The sequence below is a fragment of the Mauremys reevesii genome, linkage group 8 (assembly GCF_016161935.1).
Source record: "Mauremys reevesii isolate NIE-2019 linkage group 8, ASM1616193v1, whole genome shotgun sequence".
In the NCBI taxonomy this organism is placed as follows: Eukaryota; Metazoa; Chordata; order Testudines; family Geoemydidae; genus Mauremys; species Mauremys reevesii.
The window spans coordinates 36105678-36128959 of NC_052630.1; the positions used below are offsets into that span (position 1 = coordinate 36105678).

Consider the following 23282-nt stretch of genomic DNA (forward strand, 5'->3'; position numbering starts at 1 on the left):
TTTGCCCCAGATCCCTAAATGGCCCCCTCAGGGATTGAGCTCACAACCCTAGGTTTAGCAGGCCAATGCTCAAACCACTGAGCTATCCTTCCCCCTTTTGCAACTTTCTCGTATTCAATATACCCCACCTACCCTCCATCCAATGACATTGACACAGCATAAGAACTGTATGTTTTGTCGTGGCCATCACTATTGCAACAAAAACTGCATCTTTCTAAACTCTGAATCTTGTTGCAAATGATGGTGTCCTATACACATGCTGTCTCTCTCCTTTATAAAGAAAGTACTAGCACCCCAGTTGTTGTGAATGTGCTACTTAGGCATCTGCAGCCAATATGTGGTAGAAGATATGTAATAGTGCTTATCTGTAATGGTAGGGTCGCAAAACCATTTTAGGAGTCTTAATGAGGTTGGTATAGTGGGTGGATGTCTTCGATTGGATTATATGGCAAATCATGGAGGGGTGTTGCTTATTTGATACTATGTTAAGGGTAGAAGTAAGATCTCTGGAGCATAGCAGAAATATGGATTTGGAGGTTTAGGTTCTCCTAACATATGTTGGTTTGCAGGTCAGTAGATGGATGGAGAATATGGGAGAGTGTCTTGGCTCATGCTGAAAATCAAGTAGGGGGGGAAAATAGTTGGGATTAAGGAGACTTGTGACTTTACTGATAGACAGTGGATGAGGTTACATGTTGAAAATTAAGGCTGGTTGTAGAACTTAAATTCAATTTCCTGACTTGCAGACATTTAGCTTTCTTAAAATGCTTTGTTTTAAATGAAGTTCCCAACCAGAATTCTACGAAGTTTTGTTTTAGGAATGTTTTAGTCTGCTTTTAAATGCTAATGTCTCAAGTGTTCTACTGTTTTAACGCTGCTTTTCCTTGATAAGAAGTATTTTCCTAAACTTCCCAAAAAGTCAAGTAAAATCTTACATATATGTACAAAAAAGTATTTAAAAAACAAAATGAGTGCAGCTGAATTATTACTTCAAACTCTGAGACTCAGGAAACATTTGCTGTTGGGTTCTTTTTACTTGCTGGGAGACGTGACAGATGAAGACTGAATTTAATAATTTTGTTACTCTCCTGTTTCTTTAACTGCTTTAAAAGCTCTTCCCACTGTGCCAGTAGTGTATGTAAATTCCTTGAATGAAAAGGAACTCCATGGTTCTCAGAACCTAAATTCTACCAAATGTCAGTAGACATTGTAAATTCTTGGATTGTAATAATTAGTGTGAGACCGCTTGCATGCAGAGGCCATTATGAAGTCAGATCCAGCCTCATAAGGATTGTGTGGATTCTCTGGTGATGGTCATGGAGCTTGAAGACCTTGTAAACGTTTCCATTTCGGTAACTGGATTTATGTGATTTAAGGAGTTTATAAAATGTACAAATTCATTTTATTGGGAAATACCCATATCCCGCTCTCTGACACCAGAGGTTCACTTTAGGGCCCACCTTGAGATTTTCTCCCTGCAGAAAATCCAGACATACTTCCCTGAAGTATCCAGTATTATTGTGGCAGATATCACCTTAAGACTCAAAACCTGTCCCTTTGGTCCACCACCTTGGGCCTCCTGGGCTCCATGGTCTTCTCCAACGGGACATGTACGGAGTTATTCTCATCAGGTCTCTTTTGAGCACACCAGATTTTATTCCTCGGTCAGACAACCTACAAGCCCAGTTTGGGAAGCAGACCCTCTTGTCACAATATCCACTGGAAACCTCCTACCCTATCCCACTTTATTGTATACCACTTATTGAAGACTACGAGTCCTTTAGGAGTTGCTAGGTAGAACAGAAAATACTCTGTATATTGTAGTGCAAGAGAAGGTACATATATTTTCCAATATCCATAATAAAGGCTCAACTTAAATGTATACGCCAAATTAAAAAAAAATCATAAGAGGACCAAAAAAGTGCCACCGTGGCTAAACAACAAAGTAAAAGAAGCAGTGACACACACAGGCATCCTTTATATATTAAAAAAAAAAAAAAAAGCGCTGCAAGTTTCAGCGCTGTAGTGTGTGTGTGTGTGTGTGTGTGTGTGTGTATATATATATATATATATAATGTGTATGTGTGTATATATATGTGTGTATATATAAATAAAATAGTTTTAGTTAATAACGTTGCTAGTGAAGACATGCCTTAGTCTCAGTTCACCCACCAGACAGCCCTCTCCTCTTCTGCTACCTACCCACCCACCCTGCATCATCATCCAATCAACAAGTCTGACTTTCAAGTCAAGAGCCATGTACCAGTTCCACAGCTTATGTACCAGTTTCACAGCTTCCTTTTTCTCATCTCCATTTTTGGTTACCACCTTTCCCATTTTTCTCAGGCATAGACTGGGATTACTTCAATGGGTGTTTGAGATTACAATTTCAGTCCTTGACCCCAGCTGAACTCTCTTCTATGTCCCTGTTTGCGGGACCCATCTCATGAGAAACAACTGAAGGAAGAAGGTAGATTTTTTTTAACTTCAGCTAGGATCCATTAGAAGTAGTAACCCAGGAATTCAAAGTTTCTATTCTTGCTATTTTCTTATTCCCAGAAGAGGGGAAAGCAACTGAGGTGACTGAAGAAATTAATACACTTGAATTTCATCCATTCAAATTCAGAATGGCAAGGCTAGCTTTCTTCATTCTGTCTGTAGAAGTTCAGGATTGGCTTGTGGCTCTTGGCCTTCAGAATGCTTATTGTCACATAGCTATTCACCTGGTCCTCAGAAAATATCTTCGGATCACAGTAGGATATGACCTCTGTTAGTACAGGGCCTGTCTGTAGCCCTAAAAGTATTCACGAAATGTCTGGCAGTAGGGACAGCACATCTTACATAAGGAATGCATGTTTACCTCTACTTGGGTAACTGGCTTCTGAGAGGGAAATCCTCCAGGAATTATCCAGTGGCCTGTCCAGAGACCTCAACCTGTTGCCCTCTCCAAGACTTGAGGTGAAATAAAAGTAGTCATCTGTCACTTCTTCTTCTCAGTCCATAGAATTTATAAGGACCTTTTATATTCCAAGATGATGAAATCGTAGCTCTCTCTGAACAGGTTTTCAGCCCATAGCATCCCTGATCTGCAATAACAGCAAGAAATGTAGGCCACATGATCTTGTCCACTTAAGTGTGACACCTCTTGCCAGACTTCACTTGTGCCCTCTCCAAGGATGCCTCACATCTGTTTACGAGTTTACCAGACACTATATAGATACTTACCTCAAGATCCCAAATCCCGTTTTATCTTCCCTGGACTAATGGCAAATCCAGAGGTTGTGTGCAAAGTGGTATCATTCTGAACCCCTCCTCCCACAGCAACACACTACATAAGCCTCTGTGGCTAGTGGAGAGGAACCTAAACAAGCTACAGACTCATTTCTGATCTAGTTAAGAGTCCTCACTACATATTAAAGTGCTGAAACTCAAGGCAATTTGTCTAATCTGCAGTGAATTTGTACCACTTCTGAAAGGAATCACAGTACCGATCCTGACAGACACCACCTCCTCAACAGACAAGATGACGTGCTCTGGTTTTCCAACAACAGAAATGACAATTGCCCTCTCTTCTGGCCCAGACCAAGTACCAGGCCAGTGTCCCTCCGTGATGCTTTCCTCATTCTTTGGTCTCAATGTCTTTATGCATTGTCTTCTGTTCCCCTGATGCCAAGAGTCATAAGGAACATCAGGCAGGATGTGGCTATAGTGATGCATAGCGATGGATACAGTCCCTTGTTAGGCAAGACAGTATTGACTCACATTTCTGCTGCATCTGTCCACAACAGCTATTGTAGGGGACTAATTCTCCACCCAGTACCTATATCTCTATCTCTGACTACTTGGAAGTTGGCTAGTTGAATGCATCAGACAAGGATTGTTCCACAGAAATCCTAATACAGAACAGGAAACCCTCTACAAAATCAGTCTACACATCCAAGTGAAAGAGATGTCCATCTGTGATTTCTAATAAGGTCTCAATCCATTGAAATTTTCTGTCCCCAACATTTGGGTTGTCCTCCAGCTCAAGCTATCAGGTCTCATGATCAGTACTATCGAGGTTCATTTAGCTGCTGTTTCAGAATGCCACTATCCCATTCAAACATATAACTGTTCTTTCATTCCACTGTTCCAAAATTTCTAAAAGGGCTGGTTCAGCCTATTCCCTGCATTTGGGAGCCTACCCCACCATGGGACCTTAATGTAGTTCTGATGGGTCTTGAAGCCCCTTTTCCATGCTTATCTAAGTGCTCCTTCTACCATATCGCCCTTAAAACAGCCTTTCTGGTAGCTATCATCTCAGCCAGGTGATCTTGTGAGGTCCATGGCATATACTCCTTGTATGGTATTCCACAGGGATAAAACTTATTCGAAAAATGTGAGATGTCTGACCTTCGATTAAACCGAACCATCTCTTTCCTAGCTTTCTTCCTCAAACCTCACTCAAACTCGAGGGAAGCCAAACTGCACACCTTAGATATTTCTTGAGCCCTTCTTCATTACCTAGATAAAACAAAGCTATTTAGAAAATCACCTGTTTGTTCATGGCACTTGGAAAAACAGTTTAGGGCTGTTACGCTTCCCAGGGTTTTGAGGCATCTTGCTACCACTTCCCCTTTGTGTGAGGAAGCCTTGCCTGTGCTACTAGTTGTCAGCTCCCTGACTCCATCAGCCATGGGCAACATAAGCACTCCCCTCTTAGTCCACACAGGCTCCACTTTTCCTCTGCAGGTTAGTGATAGCCATGCTCCAAGCCCCCGAATATCTCTCTGAAGTATCCATCAACCTCATTCACTGGACACTCTCAGAATTCCAGATTCACTGCTTCCAAAAGAACACTCCCCACAACTTACCAGTTAGACCTTGGATGACCGTACCATTTAAGACCTAGCACAAGTAAAAGCTTATTTAGCAAAGTATAGAGAATTGAGAAGCAGCAAGTGGCAGTGTTAGAAACAAATGATTACATGTAAAATAGTCAGAACACACATTCTAGAACAGTGGTTCTCAAACTTTTGTAGTGGTGACCCCTTTCACATAGCAAGCCTCTGTGTGCAATCCCCCCCTATAAATTAAAAAGAACTTTTTTACATATTTAACACCATTATGAATGCTGGAGGCAAAGCGGGGTTTGGGATGGAGGCTGACAGCTCGCAACCCCCCATGTAATAACCTTGTGACCCCCTGAGGGGTCCCAACCCCCAGTTTGAGAACCCCTGTTCTGGAACCTAGACATGATTAACAAGAGAGTTTTCTGTCTAATGAAGTTTAGCTCACCCAAGTCTTTGCAGCATTTTCCGACCAGGTTGGCTTTGACCCTCCTTTCGTAAGACAGGCTCTTTACTTGTAAACAAGATACCCCTGACATTTTTTGTTTTCCTGTAGTTTTGCTCTCATGTGATTTCTCAATCTCCATTAGCTTCAGTAATGCAAATAGGCTTCCACTGGGAAGTGAACAGTATACATATGACTAGCCAGAGAGATAGAGAGACACATCTCTTCCCTCTGACCTGACAGGAACAGGTTTATCACCTTTAGGTGACCTGCCTTAACTCTCATACATTAAGAACTTAATTTTCAGAAGAAATATTTGTCCTTAAACGTTATCTGTACATGGATTTCAAAATGATAATGCTGACTAGTGGGCTACTGGCATGTGAGATCTCTACCAAGAGCCATGTTTTGGTAATCTTAATATGCATATGCTTGACCCAGTGGATCCCTGTAAAACTCTTTGCCCGCCTATACCTTCTGCCAGTTGGTACTAAGAGGTTCTTGGGGCACAAGGGCCAACCCATCTCTTCTCAGATATGCAGGTTGGTTACCCCATGCATTAAAATATCCTACCAGTTATCAAGTCTACCCATCCTTTCAGGATTCAGGACACACTCAGCTGGAACTCAAGCAGTCCCTTCAGGTTGCTTAATGATATTCCTTACTGAAATCTGCGGAGCAGCTACATGAAGTTTAGTTTATACTTTTACAATATGTTATACCCTGGATTTGGCCTCTAGATCAGATGCCAAATTTTGAGAGAGCTATTCTTCAATCCTAATTTAGATAAACATAGATAGGACCCATTGACCCTCTCACAGTGCTCATGGAGTTGCTAGTGAGTCATCACAAGTGAGATCTACACGGACAAAGACTCCAAGAGCATGATTACTTATGTTGTTGTAACTGTGGATCTTCTAAATGTTTTGTGCATGTGGATCTCATGACCTGCCCTCTGTCCCAGTCCCATTTGGAGTCCAACTCTGCTGGGATTCTGAATTATCAAAAGAACTGAGGGTTGATCGGCACCATTCTTCCCAATGTGCCCTCGGATGGAGGAAGGTGCACAAGCACAGGCAGAGCACAGGCACAGCCTGAACGGCTGTTGCTGGTCAAAAGATATGGGTCTTGTGCACATGAGGCACATGCACACCATAAGTGGGATCCAATAGCCACTGTTGTAGTTTTTACTTTTTCTGAAGTCCAAGTCTACTTAACTTTTTTTAATACATTGGGTGATATAAAAATTCTGTCAAGGGAAACGTAAAATTAGAGACTTTATTAAAAGTTGAAAGCTTTTTGGGAAAGGTGGCTACGTGATATTTTTTTGATATTATGATGGTAACTCTCAGGCCAGGTCTTTCAGAAACAGTGTATAAATTGAGATTGTCCATATTTAAGCTCCTAAATAAGCAGCCTGATTTTCATACTGCCCAACATCCAGCAACTGTTGGCTTAAGTGGGATGAGTACAGCACTTCGGAAGTTCAGGCACCTAAATAAGTTGTACTGACTTTTTTTAAATCTTGGCCTTAATTTTCTATTCCAACAATTTCTTTTATTCAGTTTGCAAGTTTCACAGACGCTTAGCTTCCTTAAACTTAAGGTCTCATAGTCATCTTAGCAGAGACCTTCATGCAACTCCTGAAATTTGAAATGTTTGCATTAAACTCCAAAAATTTCCTCCCAAACTGAATTTTAAGAGTTATGTGCACCATTGAGGATTTGATAAAACTAAAAAATTTTAGACCATCTATATTTGAGAATCTTTTACGAAATTAGATTTATCAAAGGTAAATCTGCCAGTTTTCAAAGTTATGAGTTCCATAACTCTGGATTAGGATAATAGGACATACTTTCCAAAACATTTTCCTCTCACCTAAGAGAAATCGTGATACACTTCAGGTGAAAAATTCAGCTGCTTTTCCTCTTAAAGTTGGGAGGAGTGGGTGCTGATATCTCTTAGAAACTCTTTTTCTTAACTGCAGAGGTGCTGTTGCGGTGTCTTAAGTATATTCTCCTACATTTTTGTGTCTGGGGTAATGAACGATATTGATGGTAGTTGGACAAATTGAATAAGAACTTAAATTCAGATACCAGGGTTTTTTAAATGGTAGATTGCAACAATATGAAATGCTGCATGATAAAGAACGTTTAGCCCTGGAATAGACTTTTGATACCTAAAAAGGATAATATCCTTAGTACTTCTTGTAATTAAGTAAAACTCAAGTAGGAAAGAATGATATGATAGGACTCTGGGCTGGGTGTTCATTCCCAGGTCAACCACAGACTTCCTGTACGATCTTGGGAAATCACTTAACCTACCCTATGCCTTCTACTCCCCTTCTGTAACATAGGGAAAACCTTCCTTGCCTGCATGCTGAGAGTATAAAATCCATCAGCAAATTAGGCATCCAGATACTAGAGTGAACATTATGCAAGTACCTAAATAAACTTGTTTTTGCACGGAAGAAAAATGTTAAAGCTCCATAGATGAAAGTGAAATAAAACTAATTTGAGTGAGATTGAACAAAGCTTTAAGAACAGTTGTGGCAACTCTACGGGTTTTTTAGATTGAAGCTTTTACAATACAGCAATCTGATCTTTTTACACAATGCATAAAAATGCTACTGTGAAAGTTACTGTAGTAAAAACTTCAAGCTAAGTTTATAACTTCATACTGTTCTTCTCTGGAAGGTTTCTTACCTTCTAGATTGATTTTTCTCCTTTCAGCATTTTTTTGCCAGTCTGTCAACTTTGCATAGCCAGAAGATAAAATCTTCCAGGTAAGACGACTGTTGTTATAAACTGAAAGTCCATCTTGTGTTTTGCCACAATAGCAGTGTACTTAGAAATTATAATTGGATAGGCTTGTAAAGGCAAACTACCTAAATTATGATATTTTGACTAAACCCTTTCTTAATGTTTGTAACAAATTGTTTTGTTTTGTGTTTGAAGGCCATTTAGATATGGTTCGTTTTCTGCTTGAAGCTGGAGCTGATCAGGAACATAAAACAGATGAGATGCACACAGCCCTAATGGAGGCCTGCATGGTAAATTGGATTTAGTGAATCAATTTTGTTTGGGGTGAGAGAAGTAAAAGGGATTGGTAGAACAAAGCAAGCCTTTTTTTGGTTAATGAGATTTTTTTTAATCCACTGAGTGATCAAGGGCAGGGCAGGAGTAGGGGGGAGTGCAGACCAGCCCCACAACAGCCAGTTTCTCACCCACTTTCCTTTTCTGGCCATTGCCATGAGGAGCCCTGGTTCTCTCCAAGCTGCTATGGGCTCCTTCAGTGATGGAGCCAGCCATCTTGCCACTGCCCCATATGTGAGCCACCCAGCACCCTTGGTAAGTCACTTTCTGCTTTGGATGGGGTCTGTTGTGACTCCCACGGAGAAAGGAGGGTACAGCCCGCTCCCTCCCCCGCACACACACACAAATGGGGACCTCTTTAGAGAGAATCACTGCAGGTTGGTTTTCAGGATGCAGTGTTATCATTAAAGCTACTTTTTAGACACAGGTATTTTTAGTAGTCATGGACAGGTCACAGGCAGTAAACAAAAATTCATAGCCCGTGACCTGTCTATGATTTGTGCTATGCCCCTGATTAAATCTTGGGAGTGCTGCGGGTGTTCGTGGGGGTGGTGGCCCAGATGGTGGTCCGGGACACCCCCCCCCTCCCCCCCCCCCCCGGGTGCTGGAGGAGGTGGGTGCTCAGGGATCGTTGGGGGCGGGTGGACCAGGACTCCTGCTGGTGCTGGTAGAGGGATTGGTGGGGCTGGCAGGCTCCCTACCAGACTTCTCAGAAGCGGCAATATGTTCCTCCCTCAGCTCCTAGCTCCATGCACTGCCAGCTCCAGAGCTCCCATTTGCCAAGAACCGCGGCTGATGGGAGCTGCGGGCGGAGGCAGCGTGTGGAGCTAGGAGTTTAGGGAGGGACATGTTGCCACTTCCAGGGACCCCCCTCTCCTCCCAAGGTAAGTGCCGCCCAGAGCCTTCACCCCCTCCCGGACCCCAGCCCCGAGCCACCTCCCACACCCAAACTTCTCCTGCGGGGGTCGGTGGCCTGAGACTGCCCCAGCAGCAGCCACCGCAACTGGCCCAGGGACTTCCTGAGCTGCTTGCCAACTGCACCGGCCATTGCAGAAGTCACGGAATCCATGAAAGAATCTCAGCCTTAGTCATCATCTGGTAAGACAGGGTGCCAGACTGACAGCTGGCTGATGGAGAAGATTCACAAAAGGAATATAAGAATGGAAATATTGGTCCATATTTAAATATCAGGATATTGGTAAACTAAACTTTACATTTTTATTTTATGGTCTGACTGCCACAAGTTTTGATAAATGGATGTGTCCTCATCTGTCAGACAAGTGCTAGCAAATCCAAATACAGGGTTTTTGCATTTAGTTTCTTCTGGTTTGCAGACAGGCTTCCTCAGTTCTCTTGCCTCTGCTGAGACATCTTTCCAGGCATTGTTGGCGCTCTGGATCTAACATAGAACAGAAGAGGACAAAGGAAACTTCTTTCTAATAATACCTAGGAAGTCCTAATAATACCCCTTCTGTGCCCTTCATTTGTATTTGGCAGTAGGCTCAGTTCTGGCCCCATTTCCACTGTGGTCTTACATGAAGCTGCAGCCACCAGATCCAAGCAACAGTAGGAGCAATTCTGAACCTGGTGAACGCTCTGCTTCCACAGCCCTTTGTAGTCTTTTTGGATATCCATAACTCTTCCCAAGTTTCCCCCTTTTCCTGAAAACCCCTTTAAAGAAACTTCTAGGGGGGCCTAGACTCAACTATGATCTTACCTTCAGCATAATGTCTTGTAAGTCTTCCCCTATTCTGTCACCACAAGGGATTCCATTAATCCAGGAGCCCAAAAGCCTGGATGGATCAGGCCTTTGCAGCCTCCCTGGACTCACTAACAAATTACCTTTTGCCTTCTGTCACGGAGTCACAAGGTCTAGCCTATGCCCCAGCCAGTCTCCTGGGAGTGATCGCTTTAATGTGCCAGGCCCCAAGGACCCACACAGTTCCATGGGCAAACCTGTGGCCTCCAAGATTGGGCCTTTGGCATCAGCAATCCCTGTCTCTCTCTGTGACTCTTTCCAGTGAATCTAGCCATGCCAGACTTGCTGGAAGCTTGTACTGTACCCCTTCAGGGCACACTGCTCTCAGTATTTACAGTGACACAGGCAGCCTTTTCAAAACAAGCTAACAATTTGTTAGTCACATGACATACAGAATCTGGAAGTCCTTATGTTATCAGTGAGCTGCAGAAGCTAAGGACATACTCCATCCCAGTCAAACTAGTGCCATGATGAGCCAGCCAAGCTGTGATTGACTCCCGCTCAACTCCATCTCTTGTCCCTTTGTTCTCCCAGGTAAGCTCCTGAGTACCTCCAAAGAGCTGTCCTTCTCTGCATCACCTGACACCTTTTCCTCTTTGTTCTCAATCTGTTGTCTCACTGGCCAGGGTTTCCTGCTGATAGGTGTGAATTGTTCAGTCATTGAGGTGTCTGTCTTCATGGATCCTCCTTTGATTTGGATCACTTTAAGTCTGTTCTTTAATGGTGCGGACAGCTAGGTGAGACACCTATGTCTCGTGTTCTACCTTGAGCAGATTTAATCCCTCCCCCCCCCCCGGGGGGTAACTATGCAAGGTGTAGGAGGAAACTGAGGCACACATGCATCATAAAAATATTTTTTAAAATTCCCATTTTGTCACACCTTCCTTCCAAGAAAGCTTACTCAAAGCTCCATGTCCACAGCAAGTACACTCCTTGGACCCTTTCCTACTTTTAGAGGTGGAGAGGAACATCATCCTTCATCCTTTCCTTCCTCCTGTACAGTGTCTTCTGAAAAGGATGAGCTAGAATTTGATTGACTTGCTCACTGTGTCCTGGGTTTCTTTTTCCTTTTACTTTCTTGTTGCTCCAAAAACCCTTAGGGCCATTTTGGAACAGTGAAGTTAATTGGTCTCCTATCCAACAAAAACCTTAATCTCTCTGGAGGAACAGAAATCCAAATGAGGTGAAGGGCCTTATTTTCTTCTAGGGCTGAACCTCAATGCTAATTCTTCCTATCCACTGCTGTATAGCAAATAGTATGAAGTGGATCATGTCCTCATCTGATTCAGTGTCCTCCCTACCCACTCCTGGGAGAATTCTGTGCTATTGTGCGTGTGCATAATTAATGAGCTGCGCATATTATTAATTTTTTGCACAGAAAAAAACTTCTGCTGGAAAGTTGCTGCAGTTCCATCTTTTCCTCACCAGAGGGTGCTATGGCAGTAGAACAGAGCAACAGCTCCCGGCCAGCTAGGGAAGAGAGCGCCTTCCGTCTTCACAGTGCCTTTTGGGCCAGGTCAGGAGACAGACAGCATGGGGTTGCTGGGGAGTCATAGACAGGGGCTCATAAGGGCTAGTGTGAGAGGGTAGAATGTGGCAGGAGATTAATGGAAGTGGAGGCACAGGGCCACGGGGCTGGGGGAGAGGGTGCAGGACCACATAGGGCTTGGAGGGGCAGATGTCTGAGTGAGGGCACAGATACACATGGGGATGGGGAAGGGGGTATAGAGCCTCGGGGGGATGAGGGAGTGGGGGTGGAGGGACACATAGGGGTGCAGGGACACATGGGGATGGGCAGATGTGCTGACTGAATGGCAGAGGCTAGGGGTCAGCCAGGGTCTGCATGGAGGAAGCTCCCTAACAATCCCTGCCCCCTCCCCCCAAACCACCCTTGTTCCATACTTTTCCCAACCATACACAACAACCCTCCAAGTTCACACCCAAGCTCCTTCCCAGCAATTACTTCCCTCTCCCTCAGTTCTTCTGTTACCTCTGATTCCCCAAGTCTTTGCACTGCTTCTGAGGGGTGCAGGAAATACGGTTCAGTATTATAGTTTAAATGAATTATTACTCAGAGTTCTGTATTAATATGCCTAGTAAGGAATCTATTTGTCAAAAAACATTTCCTGAATCTTTTTTTCTGTATTGTTAGACGTACTTGCTGACAAGTATTTTGAAATAAATTACCAAAAATAATTGAAACTGGTGTGATTATATTGTTTGTTTGACAAAATATGCAGAATTTTGCAGAATTTGGAAATATTATGCTCAGAATTTTTAATTTTTTGGTGCAGAATTCCCCCAGGAGTACCTACCAAAGAACCTCCTTGGGCTCTTCAGCCTGGATCCTGACATCCATGACCTCTGGCTATCACAAAATGGGACTCATTCTCTTGCCTTCTAACCACTGGGACTCTGCCTCCCAGAAGGAAAGTAGAAGAAGTAGGGAGGGAGTGAGCTATACAGTAATTCAAACTGCTGGTGCATAGATCTATGCCTTCTACCCCTCTAGAACAGCCATCCAGTGGCTCATTGAGATCTAACCAGACAGAGTGTTCACCCCATGCTGTAATTTGTGGTAGACAGGAACCGCTCTATGTGCTTCATTGGTGTTAATGCCATCAATGATATGGCCAAGATTACACCCTCTTGAGGTCAGTGTCTTGGACACCATCACCTTGGCCCAGAGAGCAACGTAGATCCATCCCTGGGGAGGTGAGATCACCTACTAGCTTTTTCTCCTTGCACTTACTTTTAAGGGCACCCAGCCATTTACACTGTACCTTGAAGGAGTTATCAAAGATCTGCTTCTTCCCTAAGGAGAAGCAGGCTTAACTGCCTCAGTGGGAAATCATTAGTGAACTACGAACTCAAGCAAACCTGAGTGTTCCCTTCACAACAGGAATCCATCAGGTTGGCTTTTGAGGCCCCTGAGATCCGCTGTCTGTTATGTCCTGATCAGGTGAAACCCACACAACTGTATTGGCTTAACTGAATCATCAAGCTCAAGCCTAGAGCATTCCTTCCAGACAAAATCCAATGTTCTCATCCACCAGGTGGAGGAAAAAACTAATTTCCCTCAGTGCCCTGCACATGCAGACATCTGAATGTCAGTCTGGATGAGCTGGAAGTACTTTCATTCAAGAAAATGGTCCTGCCACTAGTTGGTCTTCAAAAAAGTAGTCACTTGTTCTCAGCCTCACTCATTGGACCTCTTTGCCTTGAGCTACAACTTTCCCAGATACTGTAACATATATACTTGGTCCTCAAGGCCTGGATACGGCATGCGTTCTCTGTCATTAGTGGGGAAGGGAGTTGACACCTTTTCCTCACCTCTTACTGATAACAGGGTCTGCAGAAAGTGAAATAGGATTGATGCCTGCTGATCAGTGTTCCCTCTAATTTTTTTACATCCATGTGCGGAATGAATTTTGTTTTGTGCACCAATATGGAAGTGATGTGTGGCAGGGGTGAGGCTGAGGGATTTGGAGTGTGGGAGGAGGCTCAGAGCTGGGGTAGAGATTTGGGCTGCTGGGGGGGTGAGGCTCTGGCTAGGGGTGTGGGTTCTGGGGTGGGGTTGGGGATGAGGGGTGGGTTTAGGGTGCTGAGGTGGGGAGGTTCAGGGCTAGGGCAGAGAGGGTGTGGGGGGTGAAGGCTCTGGCTAGGGATGCAGGCTCTGGAGTGGGGCTGGGGATGAGGGGTTTGGGGTGAAGGCTGGCCCCAGGGCTGCAGCAGGGAGAGGACTCCCCCTAGATCCCTCTCGCCACAGCAGTCCAGGGCTGGGGGAGAGGCACCTCTGCCCACTTCGTGACACCTTGGCTGGGGGTGAAACACCTGTCCCCTCTACGCAGCCATGCAGCGTAGAGGGAACTTAAATGCTGATTCATGTAGGTGTAGAGCATCTGAGATGGCTCTAGTTCATGGGTCTTCAGCTGTTCCAAAGACTTATCCTTTTTATCTTGATCAAATCTGCCTCAGTCTCAGGCTCTTGCTTATGAAAGCTCCCTCGTTTCTAAGTTATGGATTACCAACTGGGTCCTCTTATTACTGAGAGAAGGGTACTATCTTTGTTTTCTATGGGGTGAAGTCTCTCTTAGTTTCCATGGGATCATAGCCTGGAGATCCATTGTTATCTCCATCTGGAATTCTTCCAGAATGAGGTTGAGCGTGAGTTCTCTGCTAGTATCCAGATGCCTTGTCGATATGAGCAAAAATGCTGCACCCGTTTCCCAGTGCTTTAATACTGTTCCACTGCAAGTGTAGCCAGTGATAAACTGAGTTGAACACTGTAATCTGTAGTTCCTGAAACAGCATCAAACACAATTGCTGTTTAATATCAAGTGTAACCAACACGTGGGACTGATTTCAGATACACCCCTTGCTTACACCATTTGTCAGCCAAAGGAACTTCAGCTAGTGGAGACAAACCTCCTGCTCCATAGGAGAGTTCTGACTGGGGTTCCCTTCTCGTAATCAGGTTCCCTAAAGTAGTCTTTTTAGTCTAGTAGGCGCCCTATAAGTCTCACTGTTTGCTGGAGCCAAGTCAAGTAAACAGTGTCCTCTGCTCAGATGCATTTGAACCTACTTTCATTATTCCACCGTTTCCTGTGTCCTTCAACTTTGTTAAAGACTCCTACAGAGCTCACAGCCCCATCTTGAAACCAGCATGCCTCATTTTTCCATAAAGAGAAAGAAGTTCTCTAAATGTGCCACAGCCATCTTCCCATTGTAATCTCAGTCTTCCACCTTAGCTAGGATATCTTGCTCCCCAACCCTAAGGCCAGACTCTAGGTCCATTGGCATTCTGTGGACCCTCTGCCAAATATTCAAGGGGGCTACCTTTTCCAAGCCATTCCTCAAATTGTGGTCCCTGTTCTAAAGGTCTTGCAAAGTCAGAAAACATCCAGATCTTGCTCAGTCAGATTCTTTGTCCAATGCAAGTACTCATTTGCTGGCCTCCCCTGCTCAGAGAATCTTTGAGCTTTCTATCCAAGGCACATAAAAGTCAGGGCATAAAAAATCTTTGGTGGACAAGTTCTTCACCACCTGAGCCCAGTTACATTTTTGAGATGTTACCAGCTATATTTGCATATATTGGCTGACATATAGCCTTCATTTGGTGAGTTCTCAGGTTCTTCTATGACAACCCTAGGTCTTCTACCTTTGTGAAGAAGTCTGCTCATCCCAGCGGCTGTTTGGTCTCCTTTCCTTCATTCTCCCAGTTTCTCCCCTCTTGTCACTTCGCTGTAACACACTTTAACTTCTCCATAATTACTTTTCTTCCCTTGGTATGGAAGCTGCTAGTTATTTGTCCATATTGGTGATGAGCCAATCACGGAAAAGCTAAATTTTTACTGGATTAATTGCTTACTACTGGGAGTAGTCATTACTGATTTCAGTGGGATTACTCACTGTACTAAACTGTTCGGTAATTGTGCATTGGATTATTATTTAGTAGCTATATTATCATAGTGCCCAAAAGGTGTGGTCCTTGCCCCAAAGCTCTTAAAATATAAAATAAAGGATCAGACTTTATTTCTAAATTACCCAATGTCTAGTTGATTGGAGGTGAAATATATAGTTTTCAGATTATTATGCAAAAGTGTTGTTGTATGAGGTTTTTAGTTTGAAAAAAATCTTTTCTTTTTTTAAGTAGGACAAACACACTGTTTTAATTTTCAGAAATCTTCTTGAAAGTAGATCTTACCAAGGTCTGAAAATGGACTTGCATGATAACAAATTGTTGCATTTTTGTAACAATTGTGTCCTTGTTAAATTGGGATGTTTCTGATTTAATTTATTTTCAACTTTTACTTTGCTCTTAGGATGGACATGTGGAAGTAGCTCGTTTACTTCTAGATAGTGGTGCTCAAGTCAATATGCCTGCGGATTCATTTGAATCTCCACTTACACTAGCTGCTTGTGGTGGACATGTGGAACTAGCCGCACTACTGATAGAAAGGGGAGCAAATCTTGAGGAAGTTAATGATGAAGGTTATACTCCACTAATGGAAGCTGCACGTGAAGGGCATGAGGAGATGGTAGCACTGTTACTGGCACAGGGTAAGAAAACAATTTCATCTTATAAATTACTGTATTGTAAATTACATCTTTTTAGTAGTTATTCAAATTACATATTATTTGATAGTCTTTTATTCTGAATGGTGAAGTACTGACCTTGCTAGTTTGTGTGTAATGACTCAATATTTAGCATGTTGTTGTAACTTGACAGTTACTGTATAAAAAGAACATAGAACTATCCTACACTGATCTCTTGCTAAGGGCTACGGGATAGGGGCAAAGCGGGAAGATGAGTGCCTATATGATTTACTTGTCTGGCCAGACAGATTAACAGATGATTTGTTCCCTAGGAGCAAATATAAATGCACAGACAGAAGAAACGCAAGAAACAGCTCTTACTCTAGCATGCTGTGGAGGATTTTCTGAAGTAGCTGATTTCCTTATTAAGGCAGGAGCTGATATAGAACTTGGTTGCTCTACACCTTTAATGGAAGCTGCTCAGGAGGGACACCTTGAATTGGTGAAATATTTATTGGCAGCAGGTATGTTGATATAAATGACAGGTTGACTTATAGGAGATTTAGCTTAAAAAATGCTAGCCTAAAAAAAGGTATAAATTAGGAAATAACTACACTTATTGGCAATTTAAAGTTGCAGCAGGGCACACTCCATCTTCGCAAAACCTTAAGAGTGGAAACAACTTCAGAGAAAAGACATTCTGCATTCCTTTCCATCTTTATATTGCCCAAATTGAACAGTATCAGTTATGCAGTCCAGCCATCCATGAGGCTTTTGCTTCCATCCAATCGATGCCAAAAACTAAATGTATACTCAATCGTCATTAAGCTTGCACTCAAACAACATTAACAGTGATTACTTCTGCTTTTGTACACTACTGACTAGAGCTGAGTGGTCTTCTTTGGCAAATAATTTAGTCTGTGAAAAATGTGGTTTTGTTCAACCTGTAACTATTTGTGAATTTGTGGTGGTTGCTGAATAGTTTTTGATCAAATTGACAAAATCAAAACATTTTGGTTTGACCAGACTAAAAAAACCCAAACACCTGTTTTTATTTTGAGCATTTTGACAAAAACAAATGAGTAAATTAAAAAAAAAAAAAAGCCTAAGGGGAGGAGCAAGACCTCTTAAAAACCTTTAGTCTAGTAGTTAGGGTACTCTCTTGGGATGTGGGAAACTGTGGTTCAATTCTTCCCTCTGCCTGATTTGGAGAAAAGATTTGAACATGGGTCTCCCACGCTGCAGGAAAGTGTCATAGTAACTGGGTTTTGGGATAATGTGCATAGGTTAATAGACTCTGGGTCAGGGGTGGGCAAACTTTTTGGCCTGAGGGCCACATCTGGGTATGGAAATTGTATAGTGGGCCATGAATGCTCACAAAATTGGGGGTTGGGGCCAGAAATGAGTTCAGGGTGTGGGAGGGGGCCCGGCTGGGGGTGCGGGCTCTGGGGTGGGGCTGGAGATGAAGGGTTTGGGGGGCAAGAGGGTGCTCCAGGCTGGGACCGAGGGGTTTGGAGGGTGGGAGGGGGATCAGGGTTGGGGCAGGGGGTTGGGGCATGAGAGGGCGTCAGGGGTGCAGTCTCCAGGCAGCATTTACCTCAAGCAGTTCCCGGAAGCAGCAGCATGTTCCCTCTCTGGCTCCTATGCGGAGGAGCAGCTAGGCGGTTCTGTGTGCTGCCCCGTCTGCAGGTGCTGCACCTGCATCTCCCTTTGGCCGTGGTTCCCAGCCAATGGAAGCTGCGGGGGGCGGCGCTTGGGGTGGGGGCAGCGTGCAGAGCTCCCTGATTGCCTCTACACATAGGCTGCTGCTTCTGGGAACCACTTGGAGCCATGGCACGCACGGAGCAGGTCAAGCCCCCAACCCCACTGCCTGGCTGGCGCTTGAGGGCTGGATTAAAATGTGTGAAGGGCCAGATGCAGCCCCTGGGCCATAGTTTGCTATCCCCTACTCTAGGTTCTTGAACAAGACTTCAGAAAAGAAAGAGAGCCTGAATTCAGACATGGATTTATGAGCTGAAATCTTCAGCACTGGGGGGGTGGGGGGGAATGCTGCCAATCAGCACTGCAGGGAGTGAGTTGAACAGTTTTGTTCAGCACTTTAACTGCTGTCAAATGTGCCACAACCTTCCTTTGCCACAAATTCCTGATTCTACTTCTGTCTCTCAGGTCTCTTTCCCTATTAGACCCAGTGCTGTTGGCAGTAAGTAGAACATGGCTTCAGTTGCTGTGGAAGGAAGATCTCTTGCTTTTTTTAGGTTGAATTGTTAGTGGATTCAATAAGAGAAAATATTTGGGTGAGAGGACGTCTACAGTAACCAGTACAACTTATGTTGCTTTTATAGGAGCGAATGTCCATGCTACAACAGCAACAGGAGACACTGCTTTGACCTATGCCTGTGAAAATGGACATACTGACGTTGCAGATGTATTGCTTCAAGCTGGTGCTGATTTAGTAAGACTTTTCATGTGTATCTTGTGCATGAATGTATTAACTGTAAACTTAGCATTTACTTTTACCTTTCTTACAGAAAAAAAGTTCTGTGCTTAATATAAAGCAAGAAGAATGCTTTGCAAGTGTTAAGATATGTATAAATTGGTGGTACTAGTCAAAAGGAGGATTAAAAGCCTGCAACATCTGTCCCAGTTTCTTTGAGGAATAGCACTGAATATTAATGCATCCATTAGTTAAATACTTAACTAATTCTTGGATTTTGTAATAGTTCACTCTCTTGCCTTTGGCAGAATGCACCATGGGGCTCATTACTCTGCAAAGTATAGTTTTTGTCTATTCTTCTAGTTATACTAGTCTTATTCTTCATCCGTGTCCCAGAATCCTGAGTTTCCAGTACTGGATTAGAAATTTTTGGGACTACTACTACTCTGCGTTTTAAACTTCATGGGCATTAACCACTGCCCATTTATATTGGGTTTTTTAATCTTATTGATCTTTGGACACTGTCTATCATTTTGGTATTCTTTCTACAGCACAGTTTTCAAAATTTAGACTAAATGTGCAACAAATGCCTTCCCAAAGGGCAGAGTATATTGGAATTTTATACCACATCCCTGCTTCCAAATCCTAGTAAATGTCTGTCTGCCTTCCAGGCCACTTCCATGGTTTTCCCATGTTACTCCCAGGTTGTGTTTTGTTGTGTTCTGCATAGTATGTCCATTAAACAGTAAGTTAGGTTGCTGTTTTGGGTTTATTGATAATTGCTGCAGCCAGTCAGCTGGAGGCTTAAAATTGCTGCTTCAGTGTGCCTGCCAGCTTCAGGGATCTAACAATTTTTTTTAAGTTGTGTTCAAAACTTAATTATGGTTTGCTTTTAATAGTCCTTCTGTGGAGCGCTAAAGCATTCTTGTGGATCCTCCACCCTTTCCAACCTTGAACCTTTCAGTCTCCATCCTTCTAGGCTGGGGCTGTCTTTGGAGTCCATCAGCACTGCTTATTACTTTCTTTGAATTTCTTCAATAGGTTTAAGGTGTTCACTTTCTCCCTCTCCCACTGCCTATAGCTCTTTCACTAATTTACAAGTAGCTCAGGGGATTGGAAGCCTGAACTTTATTTATAGTAACCTGTTGAAACTTTGAACTTGAATTTCTTAAATTGTCTCTCACTACAACACAGCCACACTGATTGTGGGAGCTACTTACATTGACTTATTTGTAGAAAAACAGTATTAAAAGGTATGTAAAGAATATCATTACAATAACTTGGGTCTACCAGTCTTCAGTGTCCGTATTAAGCTGCTTACACAACCACTTAGATGCTTATTGAAGCCCACACTTGAAACAGCAGTTTTTATATTACATTTGTTTTAAAAAGGTAATCTTAAAGTCATGGCTGTGATGCTGCACTAGTGAATTCCAAAAGCACTCTTCTTTTAGAAAGAGAATTTAGTTTCAGACCACCTCAGTTTTCATAGGCAGGCCAGGCTTTTTCTCTCAGCAGCAGAGGGAGACTGCTCCCTCCTAACTCTCATGAGAATTGGGATGCCACTATGCTTGGTGTTCTGTGTCCAGCAAAGGAAATAACATATGCTTGTGAATAAACTCGCTCATCTTTAGTAGCTTATCCTAATGTATTGACATCAATACAAAGGGTATCTATTCTAGTTACATATATCACCTCATTACTGTAGTATCTGAGAGTATTGTAACCTTGTAATGTGTATATTTTCTAAAAACCCATGTGAGATAGGGGAGTAAAATATCATCTCCATTTTACAGATGGTGAACCAAGGCACAGGGAGACTAATTTATTGTTGGGTTTTTGTGGCCTTTTTCAGGGATTTGAATTTTTTGTGGGTGATTGCTTTAGTTATGGATGAATAATGTAGGGTTTATTGCATCCTGTAGCCCTACCATTAAACAATATTTTGTGCCAGCTAAAGGGGGCAGAGTATTTATCCACCCAGTGCCCAACTCCTTAGTGGTGCAGGTAGCTGCAGAGAGGTCCAGGTTACAGCAACTGACAAGAGCGCTAATGCCTTGACCTCTAGAGGAAGAAAGTATTTTCATCAACTAGTCCCCAGTTCAGTGTTGCTAACTACCAGGTATAGTTAGTAAATTATGACTTCCTAAATTCAGAGACAAACTTGCTTAGGAAGACAGGGCTCAGTTTCAAGCCCTCATCGATAAAGGCAGTCTGGTGAATAAGACATGACTTCAAGTGGCAGTGGATGTGCTGACACTCATCTAGAGCAATTGCCACAGCTATGGTCCATGAGGTTTGAATCATGGCTGTTCTCTTCTGGGTTCCCCAGTGAGGTCCAGAATACCATCAACAATTTTGCCCTTTTGAATCTAATCTCTTCAGTGAGAAGACAGTCACTATACCCCCAAAAGAAACACCACAAGCAAACCTATAGGCCCAGACCTCCCCCCAGGTCAATCTATCACCAGTGCCCTTAAGAACCACCATGCAAGCGACAGAGCATTCAAAGACTCAGGTACATGGCTTCCTCTACCTTTACAACCACTACCCAGCCCCTCTCTCTGTCCAAGGGTTTCTTTTAATGGGACGTTCAAGGACTGCATACAGCTATTGATGCCATGCCCCTATTGCCCCCCCCTCCCAAAAATCTTTGGGGGCTGCCTTACCCATTCCTCACACAGCTGGAGGGCAATAACAGACAAGTGGTCACAAGACATCATCCACTCCAGCTACACAGTTGAGTTTCTCATCTCCATATCACAACCCCCTTTTCCTGGCCCCTTCTCAGGCTCTACTCTCACAAGGGGATCCTTTATCAAGAAGTGAACTCTCTTCCAGAAAAGGGCTGTAGAGCAGGTGCCACTCTAACATCAAGGAATGGAGTTCACACTTCATAGTTTAAAAAAAAAAAACTAACTAAAAAAAACAGAGGATGGAGACCCAATTCTTGATCTACACCAACTAAACATTTTTATTAGCAAATCAGAATTTTGCATGGTAGTAATTCCATCTGTGGAGGAGAATGCGTGTCCCTAGCCTCTGTTTGCCAGTAGCTGGGAATAGGTGACAGGACAGATGAATTGATTACCTGTTCTGTTCATTCCCTCTGAAGCACCCGGCACTGGCCACTGTTGGAAGACAGGATACTGGGCTAGATGGACCTTTCTTACGTTCTTAATACATTGTTTGTGGCCCTCGACTTGAAATATGCCATTTTCATGTGGATATTCAGCATTCCCACAGAAGAGTTCTTAAATTTGTGGTAGGACAAGAGCATGTCCAATTCAGAGTACTTTGATTTATGCTGGCAGTGTCACCCAGGGTCTTTATTAGCCTTTTCTCTGGCAGCCTAGATAAGACACAGTGGCTACACCACCTTTCTGTATCTGGATGACTGGTTACTAATAGGGCAGATCAAGCCATGAGGTCCAGTTGGCAACCCTATTATCTTACTCCACCTTCTGGCATCAATGGGGTTCTGTTTGAACCAAGAGCACTTTGACTCCCACAAGGACTATAGATTTCATAGGCTTGACCCTAGACTAATTATCAGGAAAAGCCTACCTCCCTACAGATAGTTTTCCAGCTATGAACAGCCTGATAAACCAAGTCACCATCAGACCTTGCACCTTCCTTGCTAGGACACTTGGCTCCATGTGCATACATGATGCTGTTCACCAGTTCCCACTTTTGTTGTCAGCAGGTGTGGCTTCGCTTTGTTTACTCACTGGACAAGGACAATGTAAATACATGGGTAATGATCCCACCACAAGCCAGAGCCCCTCTGGCATGGTGGATGAAAGTGGATCCAAGTGCAAGTCCTCTTTCGTCCATCCGCCTCCAACACAACCATAATCACAGATGCATAGGATGGGGAGCACATATGGACAATCACTGCACAAGGCACATGGTCCCTGCGGGAGGCCAGAACGTATATCAGTCTCCTGGAGTTGAGGGCAGTTCCCGTAGCCTGCAACACATTCCTCACCCTCATGCAGTTCTGTCAGAAGTGACAATATTTTTTTATATAAACAAAAAGGGTGGAGTAAGATCTATTCATGTGTGTAAGGAGACAGTGAACTTATGGAACTGGTGCATGAAGAACCACATCACACAGTTGGTGACATGCCTACCAGGTGAGCAAAATACTCTGGCGGATGATCTCAATAGGCACTTCTCCCTAGACCACAAATGGGAAATGCCTAATTCCGTCTTGACCGAAATCTTCACCCAGTGGGGAGCATTATCTTGTGACCTGTTGGTCTCACCCACAAGAAATTCAGTCTTTGCTGTTCCAGAACAGCATTAGGGTCAGACTCCAGGAACGATGGCCTTCTGTTATCCTGGATGGACTGTCTGAGGTACATCCATCCTCTTCCACCTCAGGTTCTCTCCAGAATTCACAATGATAGGGCCAGCGTTGTTCTCATTGCATCCAATTGGCCCAGACAGTTTTAATTTCCAGACCTTTGACAAATATCAGCCCATCCTTCTATCTACATTAAACCTTTTCCATATCTGTTCACTCAGGGCAAGTGCAGGACCAGACATCCCAGCCAAGACTTTCTTCATCTCACAGCCTGGTATTTGGATGGGCATCAGTTCTGGAACTTTTCTATTTGAAGGCCATCTGAATGATCCTTTATCACAGCAGAAAATTTTTCACTATAAATGTTAT

The 23282-nt window shown here is 43.5% G+C and overlaps 1 protein-coding gene across 12 annotated transcripts in view; it reads left to right on the forward strand.

The window, feature by feature from the left end:
- Nucleotides 1-23282, forward strand: part of LOC120369909 (ankyrin repeat and KH domain-containing protein 1) — a 187582-nt gene that overhangs the window by 80118 nt on the left and 84182 nt on the right. For 11 of the 12 annotated variants that reach the window (XM_039483703.1, XM_039483696.1, XM_039483699.1 and 8 more), the window contains exons 7-10: nucleotides 8232-8326; nucleotides 15954-16191; nucleotides 16500-16691; nucleotides 18510-18619. In XM_039483703.1, the coding sequence (XP_039339637.1) occupies nucleotides 8232-8326; nucleotides 15954-16191; nucleotides 16500-16691; nucleotides 18510-18619 (635 nt within the window). The remainder of the gene's footprint in view (nucleotides 1-8231; nucleotides 8327-15953; nucleotides 16192-16499; nucleotides 16692-18509; nucleotides 18620-23282) is intronic. The other variant, XM_039483708.1, reaches the window with a different exon arrangement.